The sequence below is a fragment of the Panthera tigris genome, chromosome B4, assembly GCF_018350195.1.
Source record: "Panthera tigris isolate Pti1 chromosome B4, P.tigris_Pti1_mat1.1, whole genome shotgun sequence".
NCBI lineage: Eukaryota > Metazoa > Chordata > Mammalia > Carnivora > Felidae > Panthera > Panthera tigris.
Window position 1 is genome coordinate 19,198,366 of NC_056666.1, and position 16,617 is coordinate 19,214,982.

Below are 16,617 nucleotides of genomic sequence, written 5' to 3' on the forward strand. Positions count from 1 at the left end.
CGAGATCTACTGTACAACATAGTACCTCTAGTTAACAATACTGTATGTTGTATGGAAACCAATTTGGCAATAAATTATATAAAAAAAGATAAAATGTAATATACAAATTATCTAATATACAAATGCATGAATATAAAGTTAGGTAAATAGTAAAAGAATTTTTAAAAAATACTGTATTGTGCGCTGGAAAAGATGTTAAGAGGATAGTTCTCATGTTAAGTGTTCTTATCAATCATACACACACACACACCAAACACACACACACGCACGCACACACACACACACACACACACACACAAGAACACAAGGACATTTTTAGAGATGGTGGAAATGTTTAGTATCTTGATTGTGGTGATGGTTATCATGGGTATATGCATATGTCCAACCTCATCAAAATTTTGATATTAAATACGTGCAAATTTTGTTTATCAATAAAGCTTAAAAGAAGAGTTACAGAGAAAAATAAAGCAGGGTAAAGGGATAGAGAGTTATGGGTGTATGTAGATTGAGAGTTTTCCAGGTAGAGTGGTCAAGGAAAGCGTTTCTGATGAGCTGACATTTAATCAGAGACCTGAACCAAGGGAGGCAAGCCACAAAGCACCTCAAAACACTTGGGAGTGTTCCAGGCAAAGGGACCAGTGATTGCAAAGAGCCCACGGTGAGAGGACACCTAACACCAGGAGGTCTGTGTGGCTGGAGCAGACAGTCTGGCAGAAAAGGAAACTGGAGACATGACCAAGTAAGTACCAGACCGTGCAACCCCTTGTAGTCTACGGATCTTGGTTTTTAGTTGAAGTGTGATCGGAGCTATTGGAGAATTTTGAGCAAGCATGTATGTGATCTGATGCAGGGTTTTAAAGGATCATTGGTCACTGGGCAGAGGTCAGCTCAGAGAGAGGCAAAAATGAAATTATGAAGATCAGGAGCCTATTTCAGAGATCTCCAGGAGCCGGGATGGGATTTGCTCAGGGTGTACCGCGACTAGCAAGGAGGGGATAGACTTGGGACAGATCTGTAGTGAACAGAGTCAACAGTCAATACGTATTCAACGTATTGAATATGAAGTGGGAGAGGAAGAAAGGTAATGAGGACATCACGGGTTTTGTTGGTCTAGTGTTGTGAATGATTGCGTCACCAGCTGAGATGGTGAACAAAGACAAGAACAGATGTTTGTTTGTTTGTTTGTGTGGGAAGATAGAAAATTAGACACTGGTTCCACACGTAGGATTTGATACGCCTATGAAGCAGCCAGCAGTAGGCTATTTTGTCTGGAGTCTGGAAGTCATGAGAGTAGGAAGATGCTATGATTTTGGAGTTTTTGCTCTTCTACATTGATGCTGAATATCAACAATAAGAGACGCTGTGACATCTGAAATAAAAATCCACACTGCTGTCTCTACACCATGAGCCCCTCTACAAGACTGCGAAGAAGGCCTTCTGGTCATGGGATGCCCAAGAAGTCGGTTCTCTTGGTAGGATCTAAATCATCCAATGCAGACTAGATCCGTAGACAAGCTCCTAGAGGGGATTAAACTTCCAAGCCACAGATTCAATTACCTACCAGTCTAGTGAACGGGTCCTCTACATAGCCTCCAACTCTCCTGCTGGATAGAGCCCAAGGAGAAGGCCCACAAATAATATTCACTTGCACCCTGTCCCTGAGGAGGCTGTGGCTTGGCACTCCCCACACTCTGGTCTGGTCTTCAACCTATTTCCTAGACACATGGCCCCTGGGCTTAAGACATGCCAGAGCACCCCAAGTTTCCCATATGCTCATAAGCTACTTTTCGGCCCCAAACACTCCTTTCCCGTGTCCCCACCTGGCTGATTCCAACTCTCTGTGTCAGTCCATCACAACGCCTTCCTGGATACAATGGCTTCATGCATCTGGCTCTCTCGTCCGAATGTGAGTTATTTGAGGGTAACAACTAGACCTTTAATTTTTCAGTTTCTAGCGTCTCCCACACGTAGGAGATAAATGTTTTGTGGATAAACAGATGTAGTTATGGGTGCCTTGAAAACACGCACAGGTTTAGGACAATCGGCTCCCTAATTGGTGCACTGCCCTCTTGGTACACCTACAGACAATCTACTGAGAGTTCCAGAATGTGCCGAAGCATCTCTCGCAAGAGGGCGTAGGACACGGGCTAGAATGCTGTAATAAGCACAGCCCAGACAGGGCGGCCACAGAATTCAGAAGCTTGTTTTCCACCAGTGAAGGCAGGACAAGGTCATCCCAACAAGACTCCTTCACAACAGAACTGAAAAAGTTCACAAGGCTGGAAAACCAAAAATGTCCATTTTAAAAAGTACATCTGTCTTTCTTTCCCTGTCGCACCCCCATACCCTTGTACGCTCTCAAGGGAAACAGAAGCACATAAAATACCTGAAGCAAAATGAAACACAAGTTCAAACTGAGAAGGGTAGACACTGGGCAAGACCGCAAACACACAGCAACACGAGCAACACAGAACACTGCGAGTTAGGGAAAACCAAAGAAATACAAAGTAGTACCAGAAGGCAAATACACGTTGCAGACAAGTGTGTGGAAGACAAACACAGAGATCAAAGAAAACCTTGCAGTGAACGGAGCAGGAGACATCAGGAGTATTTCCAACTCAATGAACTGCGTGTCGAATGAAAACAAGGTAACCTAATCTGATACCAAAAGGCAATAAAGGTAATTTCAAATGATACTATTCAAGAATCAAAACAAAATCAGATCAAGTTTAAATAAAAAGCCTCCTTTATTGAATCAAAGTAACACAGTAGAGATGTAGCATGAAAATGCTTTGGTAACTTAATACCTTGGGAAGTAGATGGAAAAGTAAGAAAGCTCAAAATAATCGCATAAGAAAATTCAGCAATCAAAGCTAGATGGGAAAATATCATGAGAAACACATAAAGAAAACAACGATAAAAACTTAAAGGAGAAGGCTTCTATGCTAATGATTATGAAAACCAAATGGGAATGACGAAAACAAGGTACTTTTGCCTCAAGGAAATGAGCCGATTGCTTAATCCTTTATCCTAACAATCAGAATTTCCTCTGACTCATAAGAAGAACCCTAAAATGATGACTCTCCTAACTGCCCAGCTACTTAATTCACAAAGTAGAACAGATCAATTTTAGAACATAAACGTATTCTCATACATAGAAAAGAAAGCGGGGGGGGGGGGGGAGTTTATTTAAATTTATGGCAAGTAGCTTAAGAAGTGTAAAATATCTTTGAGAGCTTCTTGTTCTATGCCCCTCTTGTTACACAAGTGGACTCTGTGCCTAATCAAGTTAGATGATCTCCAGAGACCTCAGTTCAAGGAGGAGACAGCCAGGGTGAAGTCCAAAGCCTCGTCCTGTGGCACACAGCTGTGTCCACTAAAGTGCAGCACGGTCACACACACACCCTCGACAGCAGGGAGATAACCCGGTCTCCAAGGACATCTCGCTGGGACTTAGCACATTTTATCCTATAAAATCCTAATCTGTATCTAAAAAAAAAAAAAAAATCGAATATGGAAGAAAAGCTGGCGTTTCCAAATACTTACGTTGTCTTTTTTTCTTCATCTTACCATTAACAAGTACGGTTTTAAAATTCTATTCCGTTTCTAGAATGGTACTTAAACCAATACATATGATTAACTAAAGACACCAAAGGTTTTCATCAAACAGCCGTCAAGACCATAAAAGTTGCTTCCTTCTACAGAGTCAATCGGCACCTCCTTCCCAGGGCCCAGCATAGTACACATTTCAAAGGGGACCCTAAATTTCAAAGAAACTGAGAAGTCATGGGTACTGCTTCTTCCCTTCACCATCAGGAGAAAACAAAACAAAACAAAACAAAACAAAACAAAACACTGGGAATGTTTCTATTTTAGGTTATTTTTCAGCTATGCTTTAATGTCCTTGAAACATATCAAAACATCATCCAAACAAAAATGGGAGAATTTCCTTGAAAGCCTTCCACAACAGCCTTTTATTTAAAAAAAATAATAATTATAGTGTATATATTTATGCACGCAGTTCTAGTTTTTAAGATCTTAGTTTCTTGTATACCCGAAACTACTACCACATTACATGTCAATCATATGTCAATTAAAAAAAAAAAATAAGAAACAGGAAAAAAAAATATTAATTTGGCCATTTCATTCATTCTCCCAATACTTGCTGAGTGTTTATTCTTAACGGCTGGTGACAGAGTCGTGAACAAAAGAGCCAATATCTCTCTTGCAGGGCTTCTATTCTAGCGAGGCAGAGACAGACAAGCAAATAAATATCTCGGATGGTACCAAGTGCTAGTGAAGGAGGAAAAAAAGGGACAGACAGGAAAGGTGCTACTTTGTCTCTGGGAGTCAGGGAGGGTGTCTCCAAATAAAGTGACTTCTGAGCAGAATTATGGAGAAAAACGGGATTCGGCCAACGCAAATATGGCGATGAGAGGGAATGTTCCAGGCAGGGAAGCAGTTACGTACAAGGCGGCAGTACAGGGCGGGAGCTTGCTTGGAAGGTTTGAGGGAAGCAGGGACCACAGGAGTGTTCCGAGAATGGAAAGAAACGAGCTTGGGGAAGCAGCCAGGGCCCAGAGCAGGCAACGGTGAGGATTTGGGTTATATCCAGAATGAAATGGTAGCAGAAGAATGACGTGACTGGACTTTCGGAAAGATCCCTTCTGGCTACCAGGTGGAGGAAAGAGCAGGACAGAGGGCTGGCGGCGTGAGAGGCAAGAGCAGGGACAGGAAAGCGGTCAGGAAGCTACCGTGATGGCCCGAGGCAAGGAGGGCCCCACCGGAAACGCGGAGTGAGGGCAGAGGGGGGCCCAAGCAGTCAGATTCTGCGTGTGTTTCTCCCGGTGGAGCTGATAAGGTTTGCTAATGGGTGGGAGGGAGGTGTGAGTAAACAACAAGGGTCAAGGATGACCCCAAAGGCTTTGACCTCAGTACCTGGACGGGTGCGGTTGCCATTTAGCAAACTGAAAACCTGGGAAAGAGCAGACTGTTGTGGGGGGAAGGTGGGGGGCGGGGATATTGTTTTGAACGTATTGGGTTTGGTATATCACTAATCATCTGAATACAGACACAAGGTGCCAACAGCTGGAATGCGTCTTGCCTCCCTTAAAATAAATGGAGTTGGGAGCATATTCCCATGTATTCTAAAATCTTTTCAAATTAACACAGACATCTGGTGTTACACATACTCGTATGTACGTTAGAACGCTTACCGGCACATCTTTCCTTCTGCTTCGTACTTCAGTATCCATTTTCCAAACTAGGAAACGTCACTAAAAGCAGAGCACCTTGACCCCATAACGGGGGGCTGAGAATGACAAGGCATTTTCAAAGGCATTTTACAAGACATTATTTAAGCTACTGAGATACACCTTCCTGTCAGAAATCCAGCCCCCAACCCCCACCGCCACCTAACATGGCGTCTGAAATTCCTCCATTTTAAAGAATGTAATTATGCCCTCTCAATCAAGTGTTAATCTTACATTCTGGCATAAACATAAGGATATGTGCGTATACTGTCTTTCAATGGAGACATTTTCTCATTCGGTTTGGCATAGAATGGGGTCCTTTTGCTAGAAGTAATCAGAAAAGAGAAGGTATGGCTTGGGAAGAGAAAGAAGAGAGAAGCCAACAACAGCGGGTTTTCACAGTGCAGTCCTGGGGACAGAGAACGGAGAGTCAGCAGGTGCAGAGGGACTGGAGACGTTTGGGGGAGGGGGTCTGAATTCTTCTCTACGCAGGCTCATCCCAGTCCTCATCACTGACACCTTCCACATCTACCTCCAGTGTAGCCTTCCTTCTGGACTCTGATTGCCTACTCGACACCTCCATTCGAACATCTCACCCACACACCATCTCAGTGCTCGGTTCTCTCTCGCAAAGACATTTTTCTCCCAAAGCCTCCTTGGCCCAGTTAACATCATTTAGCATTTGCGTTTCGGCTCAAATCCTCCTTCTCTGGGAAGGCTCCCCTGACATCAAGGCCAGATCAAATCCCCCGGTTGTACGTCTTGTGGCCCCCACGCTCTCCCCCTCAAAGCCCCTTCTCTGTTCTTAATTATACATTACGTGGGTCAGTATCTGTTTCATGTCAGAGTCCCCCGCCAGACTCTGAGTCCCTTAGAGCAGATGCACATCTCTCTTGCTCACTGCACTGTGCATCACCAGATCTGAGCTCTTGGCTGGTGTAAAAGAGCACTCAATAAACATTTGGTGAATAAATGAACGAATGCTGTCTTGGGTGCACAGACGTGAAGTCGAAGGGTCACTGCTGAAGCAGAGTCTCTAAGGTACATCGCATCAACTCTAAAACACTGGACTGAGTCAAGTTGACTACGATGGCTCCGAGTTTATTCTTGTATTTGCTTTGCATTTTGCTCGTCTCATCAAACATCGGCATTATTCTGTACCTCCAGAACCACAGAGGACACCGAAGGGAGAAATCAATAACCCCAAGTCCAAAACCGAAAAACTCAAGAAGTTACTGAACCCTTTGTTAGAGAACCAGCCACAGAAGAGGGAGCTCCCCCATGACTGCTGTGTCTACAAGACGGCAAAAGTACCTGACAGACATTTCATTAGAATCATAGAGAAAAGAGATCTTTAAAAACGTCCTAGTAAGGTGGGATCTTAAAAACCAAACCAAAACAAACAAACAAACGAAAGGCAAACTCATAGAAACAGCACAAAAGTGGACGCCCGGGGGCTGGACTGTGGGGAAAACAGGGAGAGGTTGGAAAGGGGGTACAAACTTGGAGCTATATGAAGAACAAGCTCCGAGAATCTAACGTATAACGTGGTGACGACAGTTGACAACACTGTATTGTATCGTTGAAATTTGCTAGAAAAGTAGAACTTTAACGTTCTCACACACACACACACAAGATAACTATGTGGCGTGACGGATGTGCTAAGTAACCAGCTGGGGGGTGGGGGGGAGTCCATTTCACAAATGTACTCACATATCAGACCATCCCAACGGACACTTCGGATACCTTACAATTTCACATGTCAATTGTACCTCAGCAAAACTGAAACATCAAAGAAAACAAAACTTTCTACCCAGCTAAGGCCAGTCTAAATATGCAGTTTAAGATGTATGGGATGTAATTGACTCTAACCTCATAAGTGCTTTATTTGAATGGATGAAAAAAAAAAAAAACACCAATCACACAATTGCAAGGGCTTTCATGGTTTTATCAGGTCTTTGGTCACTTTACCTTGTCCGCAACCGCCCCTCACCCCCATGTTAAGTTGCTCAACATCAAAATTTCCTGCCGTTGGGATGTCAGCGATAGGACCTCTGTGGTTGAAGAGGAAATTCGGGGTTCTTTTTATTCTTATGTGCTTCAGACCCCTCACCTCCTTCCCCATGGCACTAAAATGGAGCTGTTCCATGGTCTTAACTTTTATTAAGACCTTTGTCAGCAGGATTAGTTGAACATCCAAAATAATTTCAACTAAAAGGTCTAGATGTAATCTGCCAGTTTGGATATAGAAAACGGGAGAAAGGATGACTACATAAAACATAGGGAAGATTATTAACAATGCACACTATTTTCCAGTTTTGTTTTGTTTTTAAATCTCGTATCTCGGGGCGCCTGGGTGGCTCGGTCGGTTAAGCGTCCGACTTCGGCTCAGGTCATGATCTCACGGTCCGTGAGTTCGAGCCCCGCGTCGGGCTCTGTGCTGACAGCTCAGAGCCTGTAGCCTGCTTCGGATTCTGTGTCTCCCTCTCTCTCTGCCCCTCCCCTGTTCACGCTCTGTCTCTCTCTGTCTCAAAAATAAATAAACATTAAAAAAAAAAAAAAATCTCGTATCTCAAGTATCACAGCCAATTTCTTTTTTTTTTTTAATTCTTTTTATGTTTATTTATTTTTGAGAGAGAGAGAGAGAGACAGAGTGTGAGCAGGCGAGGGGCAGAGAGAGAGGGAGACACAGAATCTGAAACAGGCTCCAGGCTCCGAGCTGTCAGCACAGAGCCCGATGCGGGGCTCGAACCCACGAACTGTGAGATCATGACCTGAGCCGAAGCCGGACACTCAACCGACTGAGCCACCCAGGCGCCCCTACAGCCTATTTCTTTTAGGCAAGATCTAACTCTGTCTGCAAATGTATATCAAAGTTAGAACGCACACAAGGGGCGCCTGGGTGGCTCAGTCGGTTAAGTGTCCCACTTTGACTCAGGTGTCATGGTTCCTGAGTCAGAGCCGCACATCGGGCTCTGTGCTTTCGGCTCCTCTCTCTCTGCCCTTCCCCCACTTGCACGCACTCGCTCTCTCTGTCTCAAAATAAATAAGTAAACTTGAAAAAAAGTAATAATAAAATAATAATAAATGCACACAAATTCATAGCAACCCCTTCTAGCTCTTCCAATATAACTGTAAGATTGATTTCCCTCAATGGAAATCAAACACAAACTCCACAGAACCCAAGTGTCCACTCTGGCTGTGTACCTCCATCACATAATCATGCAACAAACTCACACAGCAGGTCCCAAGACCCTCTTGTCATTAAAAATCCATTGGCGGTGAAAAGAGTGAAGAAAGACAGGAAGAAACAAACGTGCAGGAATGCAAATTAGTAGTATAAAAGAAAAGGACTCCACTTTCTGAACAGAATTTAAAATTTCCAAACACACCCAGGCTACATGTTTGTGCAAAGGTGAAGAATGTTAGGCACACTTACGACAGGTTTGCAAAACTGTATTATTGTTCTCTGAGACTGATTCAAATTTACTACCTCCTTCATCCGACGGCCTGGTTACCTCACTGCAGCATGAAAAGCTGGGGTAAATCTCGGATATTTCTGACTTGTCGTCTCCCAGACCTGTGCCAAAAGTACTGCTCGAATGAGAGCGAGAACGATGTCTCCTATAGTGACTCGCCTTTTCTACAGCGGAAGGAAAATATTCGTATTTGTGATTAAGTGACTTGAAGAACCACAACAAAAAAATTACTGAAAAGTGTAACAAGGACGCAAAGCAGGTCTCTTATAAATAAAAATCCCAAAGCTCAGGCATTACAAGTTCTAGCCACCTGTTACCAAACTTCCACATATGCTGTGTCAAGTGCATCAAGGTTGAACAATCACTTATGCTCATTTTAAGTGTAGATTTTAAAGGAGAAATGGGGGTGGGGTGGGGAATTAACAAGAACTAAGGAAACACTAGCAAACTAAAATGTTTCTATCAAACATAGCATCTGGTTATACATAATTGTTTTCAAGAATAGCCAAGCGTAAGTATTTGTTGCCTTTTCTTTACCTTCAGAAAATTTAATGAGAGCTTAGCTGCTTATGTAGATCAAACTGAGGACAAAAGTATTAGAGTCCCTATTTTCCCTTGGGCTTTCCATTTTATTAATGTCAGTAATTAAATGTAGAATATAAATCAGGGGGTAGAGACAGACCCAAAGGATATAATACATCTATTTATATGGTTTGAAATAACTGCATAACTGTCAAGGCTTCTGTGTGTTCAACACTGTCTGAAAGTCTGAAATGTCAAAGCATGCTATCCCTGTACCCAAATATCCAAGCCATTCAGTTTTTGCTTTTAATTAGAAACACGCGGTCTAAATTAAAAGTCGAGTGAACTTGCGACATACGCCATAAATTCTGCATTATATGAAAACTCAGAGATAAATTTTAAGGGTACCAAAAAGTCTATTTTATTTTAACACATTCATGATGCTATATAGGACACCTCCCCCACCTTTTATATAAAGGAGAAACGAATCTCCTTTATATCTTAGCAGTTTAACGCAATCCAAATAATTGCATTTGAAAGCCCAGAAAACCTATCAAATCACATTCACTAATGAAAAGCAGAAACAAGGAAGCTCTGGACACCTTTCTAGGTGAACCTGGGACAAACGAATCTAGGTCCGATATATTAAAAAGCTGTTTTGCGAGGTTTGTTTTCATGCATGATGAATGGCATTTTAAAGCGGCATGGCATTTTTTTTTTTTTTTTTTTTTTGGTTTTTCAAATCCTCAACTTTAAAAATTCACAATTTACCGTTGGCACCAGGTGCCTCTAAGGCTCAGATGAGCTGCACTTTGAGGACAAAACCACGTAAATGAGGAGGAACTCAAAATGTAAGCAGTACCAGAGAGCATATGGAGACTTCTAGACTGAATATTGTCTTCCAGGGGATCAATGTCGAAGATGGAGCCAGGATCTGTGCGCCAAACTTTGAGGTCTTTTACCACAAAGGAAGAAATCAACAAATCAAGAATGAATTTTAAAAAGCCAGCACCGGAGTCAAGCACAAGTCTGGAAAAAGATGTACATAAGAAGCAAACACGTAGAGGCAAACCCACGGTCCTGCAGACATCAGAGAACGAAGGGACAGTTGCACCCACATGGACTTGGTAGGAAAATCTTGTGAGCAAATTTAAGTTGCCTGGTTTATTTTTCATTGTCCTTCTGTCTGCAGCCTGTGACTCATCACCCGACACACATGCATACCAGACACCCCCCGCATCCCTGAACCCCCAACACTCGTGCTCGAAGAAGTAAAATGTTTGACATAAACTGCTGATTAAGGACGCGTGAGTAATTCCCAGGGAGTGACTGAGAGGCTTTTGTCCGAGAAAACCAAAGAAAGAACAAAAACTTCTCCCCTGAGGGCACCTGGGTGGCTCAGTAGATGCATCCAACTCTTGATTTCGGCTCAGGTCATCTCACGGTTCGTGAGTTCAAGCCCCACGGTGGGCTCCCCACTGACAGTGTGGAGCCTGCTTGGGATTCTCTCTCTCTCTCAAAACATAAATAAGTAAACTTTAAAAATAACTCACTTCAGTTACTCCCTGCCTGGTTCAAAAGTTCGTTTGTGGAATGTACTTCATTTTGGGGCTTCGTAGGTAAGTCCTCCGTGGAAAACAGTCTCCCCCCACCCCAAAAGAAGAAATGCACCGACCTCTGGATTACCCAGTAAGGGAATAATTTAGAGACATATATGTTGCATTTAGAAAAAAATAGCAATTTCTAGGGGCACCTGAGTGGCTCAGTCGGTTAAGCGTCCAACTTCGGTTCAGGTCATGGTCTCGCGGTTCATGAGCTGGAGCCCCACGTGGGGCTGTCTGCTGTTCGCCCAGAGCCTGCTTCGGATCCTCTGTCCCACCCCCCTCTCAAAAATAAATATTTTAAAAATAACAATAATTCCTATCTCGAAGGTAATGAGTAATGAGGTCTGAGAGCTCAAAGTCTAGACAATATCACAGGAGCAAGGCTTCCACCATCATTCCTGGCCCCTGCTCTCGAGTAGGACCCTGGTGTAAACGTGCAGACTGTCAGCATTTCCACCCTCAATGAATGAATTAGACCCCTCTGCGCTCACCCGCCCTTATGAGATGTTAATGCAAAGCAATGAAACTAATTCCATGATGGGGCAGCGGGGTGGCTCAGTCTGTTAAAGCATCCGACTTCGGCTCAGGTCATGATCTCACGCTTCGTGAGTTTGAGCCCCGTGTCGGGCTCTGTGCTGACAGTTCAGAGCTCGGAGCCTGCTTCAGATTCTGTGTCTCCCTCTCTCTCTGCCCCTCCCCCACTTGTTCCCCCCCCCTCCCTCTCAAAAATAAAAATTTTTTTTAAATTAAAAAAAAAAAGAAAAGAAACGAATTCCATGTTACTTTCAACAAAAACATCTCAACCCATCCACCCAACTTAATATGATTCTTTTAAACAATCAACTTTGGAAGGTGTGCAGAGCTATCTGGAAGGTGTGCCAATATATTTGGAATCCCTCTTGGAAAAGACTTGCAGATTCACTCAACAAACTTATACCCTGACTTCAGTACCGTTGTTTTATATTAAGACATTACCCTGTCAGATACGCACCTCCGTCCCTCAGCTCACCTCTAAATGGCCTTTCACTAGTTCCAAAAGGCAAGCTCTTACTTGGGAAGATGAAGCTAACTTAACATGGAGATTGCCGGTGAGCATGTTGCATGGTTCCCAAAAATATTATCTGAGCTTTAGAACTGGGCTAGCTACAAAAATTCAGACGCTAACTGCTCTGAAGAAGAACAATCATTTGGAAGTATGGGTCGTTTGTGCGTACCGAAAACTCAGTAACTGTCCTTTCTATCCCTGCCTTAGATTCCGGTGTGATCACCGCTGTCTCAGCCACCATTCAAAACTTTGTTCCGAACATGCGCCCAGACGAACTAGGAGGAATAGTGAGAAGTTTCCTTCCTCTCAGATTTATGGCACTTGCAGACAGCTCTCGGTTATCCCCACTCGGGGATAATATCAAAAAAAATAGGGGCGCCTGGGTGGCTCAGTCAGTTAAGCGGCCGACTTCGGCTCAGGTCATGATCTCGCGGTCCGTGAGTTCGAGCCCCGCGTCGGGCTCTGTGCTGACAGCTCAGAGCCTGGAGCCTGTTTCCGATTCTGTGTCTCCCTCTCTCTGACCCTCCCCCGTTCATGCTCTGTCTCTCTCTGTCTCAAAAATAAATAAATGTTAAAAAAAAAAATTAAAAAAAAATGTATAAGCTCTTCATATTGTGGAATACCATCAGAATCTCTCTGGCACTATTTGTGGTAAAAGGTCCTACATGCGATCAGTTCTATTATTTCTGTCCCCCATGTAGACAATGTCTGCACTACAAGGCATTGCTCAAGTACGTTAGCTAAAGGAAAACAAAACAATTGTCCGGCCTTTGTTATCACTCCTGGCTGGTATCTGGGCCGCTCCTTGGCTTAAGAAGTAAGAACGCTCTTAAGACCGGCAAGTTATTGAAGACAGAGAAGGTCCAATAATCCAAAAGATGTGCAATGAGAGCTGACAAGGACCATGAATCCCATTCAACATGGCACAAACAGTTGACACTTAGCCTGTCACCCCTTTTCAGTTGGGCACCGCATCCACCATTTGAGGACGAGTCCAATGAATAAGGAGGCTGATTCTACAGCGGGGGCAAGGACCACCGTTTTGACCGTGCACACCTGCTGGGAACCGCCAGCTTACCGACAATGATTCCAGGTCTCCGGTCCATCTCCACAATGTGAGGATGGACGCCCTTGTAGGCCGCATCGCTGACAACCTGGGTGTTCTTCCTCACTCGCTCTGTCACGGGGTCATCTACAACAGGAGTAAAGCCTCTGCCCTTCGTCTTCTCGAAATCTTCATGATATTTTACCTGAAAAAAAGGAAAAACAACATAAACTCCAACTGAAATGTCCTGATTGTTAACAGAGCTCACACAATTTCGACATAACGGCAACTGTTACAGAATCGACTACATCTAGACTATTTTCCACACAGATGCGTCTTTTCCGATTACTCCGAAAATAGTGTCTGAAATGTCAGCTTCCTGGCATCAGAAATCAAGTGCTGAGATTTTCACAACGGTTTTCCTCATTATGGTTAGAAGCTCTTTTAAATTATATATAAACCGGTATATCAGTGAGAAGGTTTAAAAGATATATATTGTTTAATCCTGGCGATTTCCTAAAATGTACTAACTTAGGTACAAATTAATTTGCTATTTTTTAACTTTTAATAGGTTTTAAAATGATACTCTATTTCCACACATTGACATGACTTTTTTTTTTGTATATATATATATATATATATATATATATATATACATATACATATATATATATACACATACACACACACAGTTCAAACACACATTTTTTTCATGTTCTGATATTGGATTACAGTGGTAGTTATTCAATTCTATAAATCTTACTATATACCACTGAATTGCACACTTTAAATGAAGAAACCTTATGGCCGATAAATTATATCTCAGGCAACTGCTTTAAAAAAAAAAATACATAACTTTTACATTCTTTGCAACATGTAAACATACCAAACTCTGTCTTCAAATTAACTGAAAAGAAGTCCAAGCAAATGTCTTTCACAAAATGCATTTAGAGTAGTCATGTTAGAAATAAAAACACACCCCAAATATCACTGAGAAAAATTACTTTATTAGACTAAATATTTCCATTACATTTCAGTGTGGTTAGCGGTCACCCCCCCCCCCCCCGCCGCCAAAGGAGGGTCCCATCTGCGTTTTGCTTTGCATTCATGCTGGTTAGTTATCCAGATTAATGGTGAACAACGCCTTCTGTACACCGGGTGGGGCCGTTCCTTAGTATGTTTTAGTCATGAGAAGAAGGAGCTGGTTGTACCCTACCATGGAAATATGATTTTGTGCTTCTTTGACATATCTCAGACCAGGCGTATCTAAAATCAGACTTGGTCTACCTTTCATCTGTTTATGGTCCTGGGTATATTTTACCTGCAAAGGACACAGTAGAACGTACTTAAACAACACGACAATTGTAAGAGAAAACATTACACCACGTTTTCAAACGTTCCAAATGAGTGACACATCTACAACATATTCAAAATGATTCCCCAAGTAAGTTGTTCAGTGAATTACATGTCATTCTAGGGTAACAATCTAAAATTTTGCTCTCAAAGTTCAGTTTTAAAAACTAAAGCAAAAACCACCTAAATCTCTCGATTAACCAAAAACCAACGTGTGAGTGAGCGATATCCACTAACAGTGTAGTCGGGAACAGTGGTTACCATACTTAAACAGGAAAAATCCACACTAAATGAAACCTAAATTTATTTTTCTGTTTCTAATATTTCCCCGTTTTCCACCATAACACTGTTGAAGAATATATACCTACCAAGTCCAAGCATCCCTCTATTTCCTTTTATTTTTTTTTCCCCATTGTGGAGAATAAGAAACTTTGAGTATCAGATCTAATTTCCTTCTAAGCGGCCACAGCTTAAAGGTAATTTATGTCAAATACGGTCAGCATCTCTGGACAGAAATGCCACTGGCGAACTGTAAACCGTAAACCCTAAATGCTGATTCCCAGGCATGAGCTATCTTCTTGATAACAGACCAGCAGAACTCTGCTATCTATGAAGCTGGTTATGCATGATATGAGGAAAGCAATGATTGAGGACCTGAGGACATATGTGCAATTCGGAACTGAAGCCCTGATATTTACTAAAAGAAAGCATACAATCCAAATGAGACACTGATGTGCACCACGGGCCTTTAATGAATAACTGAATGCTATACGCAATGCATTTAAAGATTTTTTTCCCTCTAGGTCCCTACTCTGGAGTAATGAGTCATTTCTGATTTTGCTTTGCAGAGAACATCTAACAATTCACATTCAATGGGATACATCTGCACAATGACAATTATTTAACTTACGCATCAAAGACTTCACCACTTTCAAAGACACTGGCTAAAATAACATGAATCATTGTTTAAAGGAGCATAATATAGTTTAAAACTAAACTTTGAATGTAACCATTCGTCACATCTGGAAATACCGAGGAAGGGCTTGCATGATGACGTCGAGTTGCGCAACGGCAGATTTTGGAAATCATCTGAAATTACACGTGGACCTACTGCATGTATCACAAATGTTTCTTGAGAGTACGTTTTATTTTCACAGGGGAAAAAAAAAAAAAACAACAAGAAAAGGACTGCAAGTAAATAATAAAGGATGCATCCTTTGTAACAGACCAAAATGAAAAAAGCAACTTGCCGAACTAAGATTTTCTTGATTCTTCTTCACTCTTTCCATTTCAGGAGTTACGCTTAAAGCCGTGGCTCTTCCCAGCTGACCTTTATAATAAACCTATCATTGCGGAGAATAAAAAATAAAGAGCACGGTGAATCAATTCACCTACATAAGAGTCTCACAGTAGCTATTTTAAAGAGCTAGCCGAGAAAAGGGCACAACGGAAAAAAGAGGGTGGTATCGGAGGGGTAGCCATATTTAAAAGGCTTGCATCTGAAATCAATTTCAATTCATCCCATTGCGTCTATGGCTGGGAATGACGTCACTGTGAATACACTCAAATACATGGGCATACTGTCAGGAAAGCGGACGTAAGCCCTGCATCACAAAGGAACATGGTGAGAAATGTCTTTCATGGGTATCGCTTAAAGGCACTCGTACCCATATACTGTTGTAGTCTGTTAGTAATTAACTGCAGCAGGGTTTTCAAAAAGATGCCTAAATAGGCGACTGTGGTCATCCAAAAACTGGTCGCTGCACTTCCCACGACCCCACTCTTCCTTCTCAATAACTAAGTTCCCTTCTGAGAGTAATGGAGTTATATCAACCTTGCCCCTAGATATATCGGGCAGAGATGGGCACCTACTTCTCCAAAACACAGTTGTTAGGAAAATGGCCAAACAACGGCCTGCCTTTGTTTTATGATCTGCCCCCAAAGACTTTAAAGGTTTGAAGAATAGGGGCGCCTGGGTGGCTCAGTCGGTTAAGCGTCGGACTTCAGCTCAGGTCACGATCTCACGGTCCGTGGTTCGAGCCCCGCGTCGGGCTCTGGGCTGATGATGGCCCAGAGCCTGGAGCCTGCTTCCGATTCTGTGTCGCCCTCTCTCTCTGACCCTCCCCCGTTCATGCTCTGCCTCTCTCTGTCTCAAAAATAAATAAACTTTAAAAAATATTTAAAAAAAAAAAAAAAAAAAAAGGTTTGAAGAATAAAATATTTCTTTGAACCTAATAGATTTCTAGATTTCCTCTTCCAGAGAACCCAATCTAAATTTTTTTTACTGTTTTTTTTTAATCTTTGAGAGAGAGAGACA

The 16,617-nt window shown here is 42.4% G+C and overlaps 1 protein-coding gene across 1 annotated transcript in view; it reads right to left on the reverse strand.

Moving 5' to 3' along the window:
- LOC102971982 (nebulette) overlaps positions 1-16,617 on the reverse strand; it is a 110,560-nt gene that overhangs the window by 21,625 nt on the left and 72,318 nt on the right. Inside the window, 5 exon segments of the mRNA XM_042991190.1 lie at positions 8,746-8,895; positions 10,116-10,208; positions 12,981-13,152; positions 14,164-14,268; positions 15,551-15,643. Of these exon segments, the coding sequence (XP_042847124.1) occupies positions 8,746-8,895; positions 10,116-10,208; positions 12,981-13,152; positions 14,164-14,268; positions 15,551-15,643 (613 nt within the window).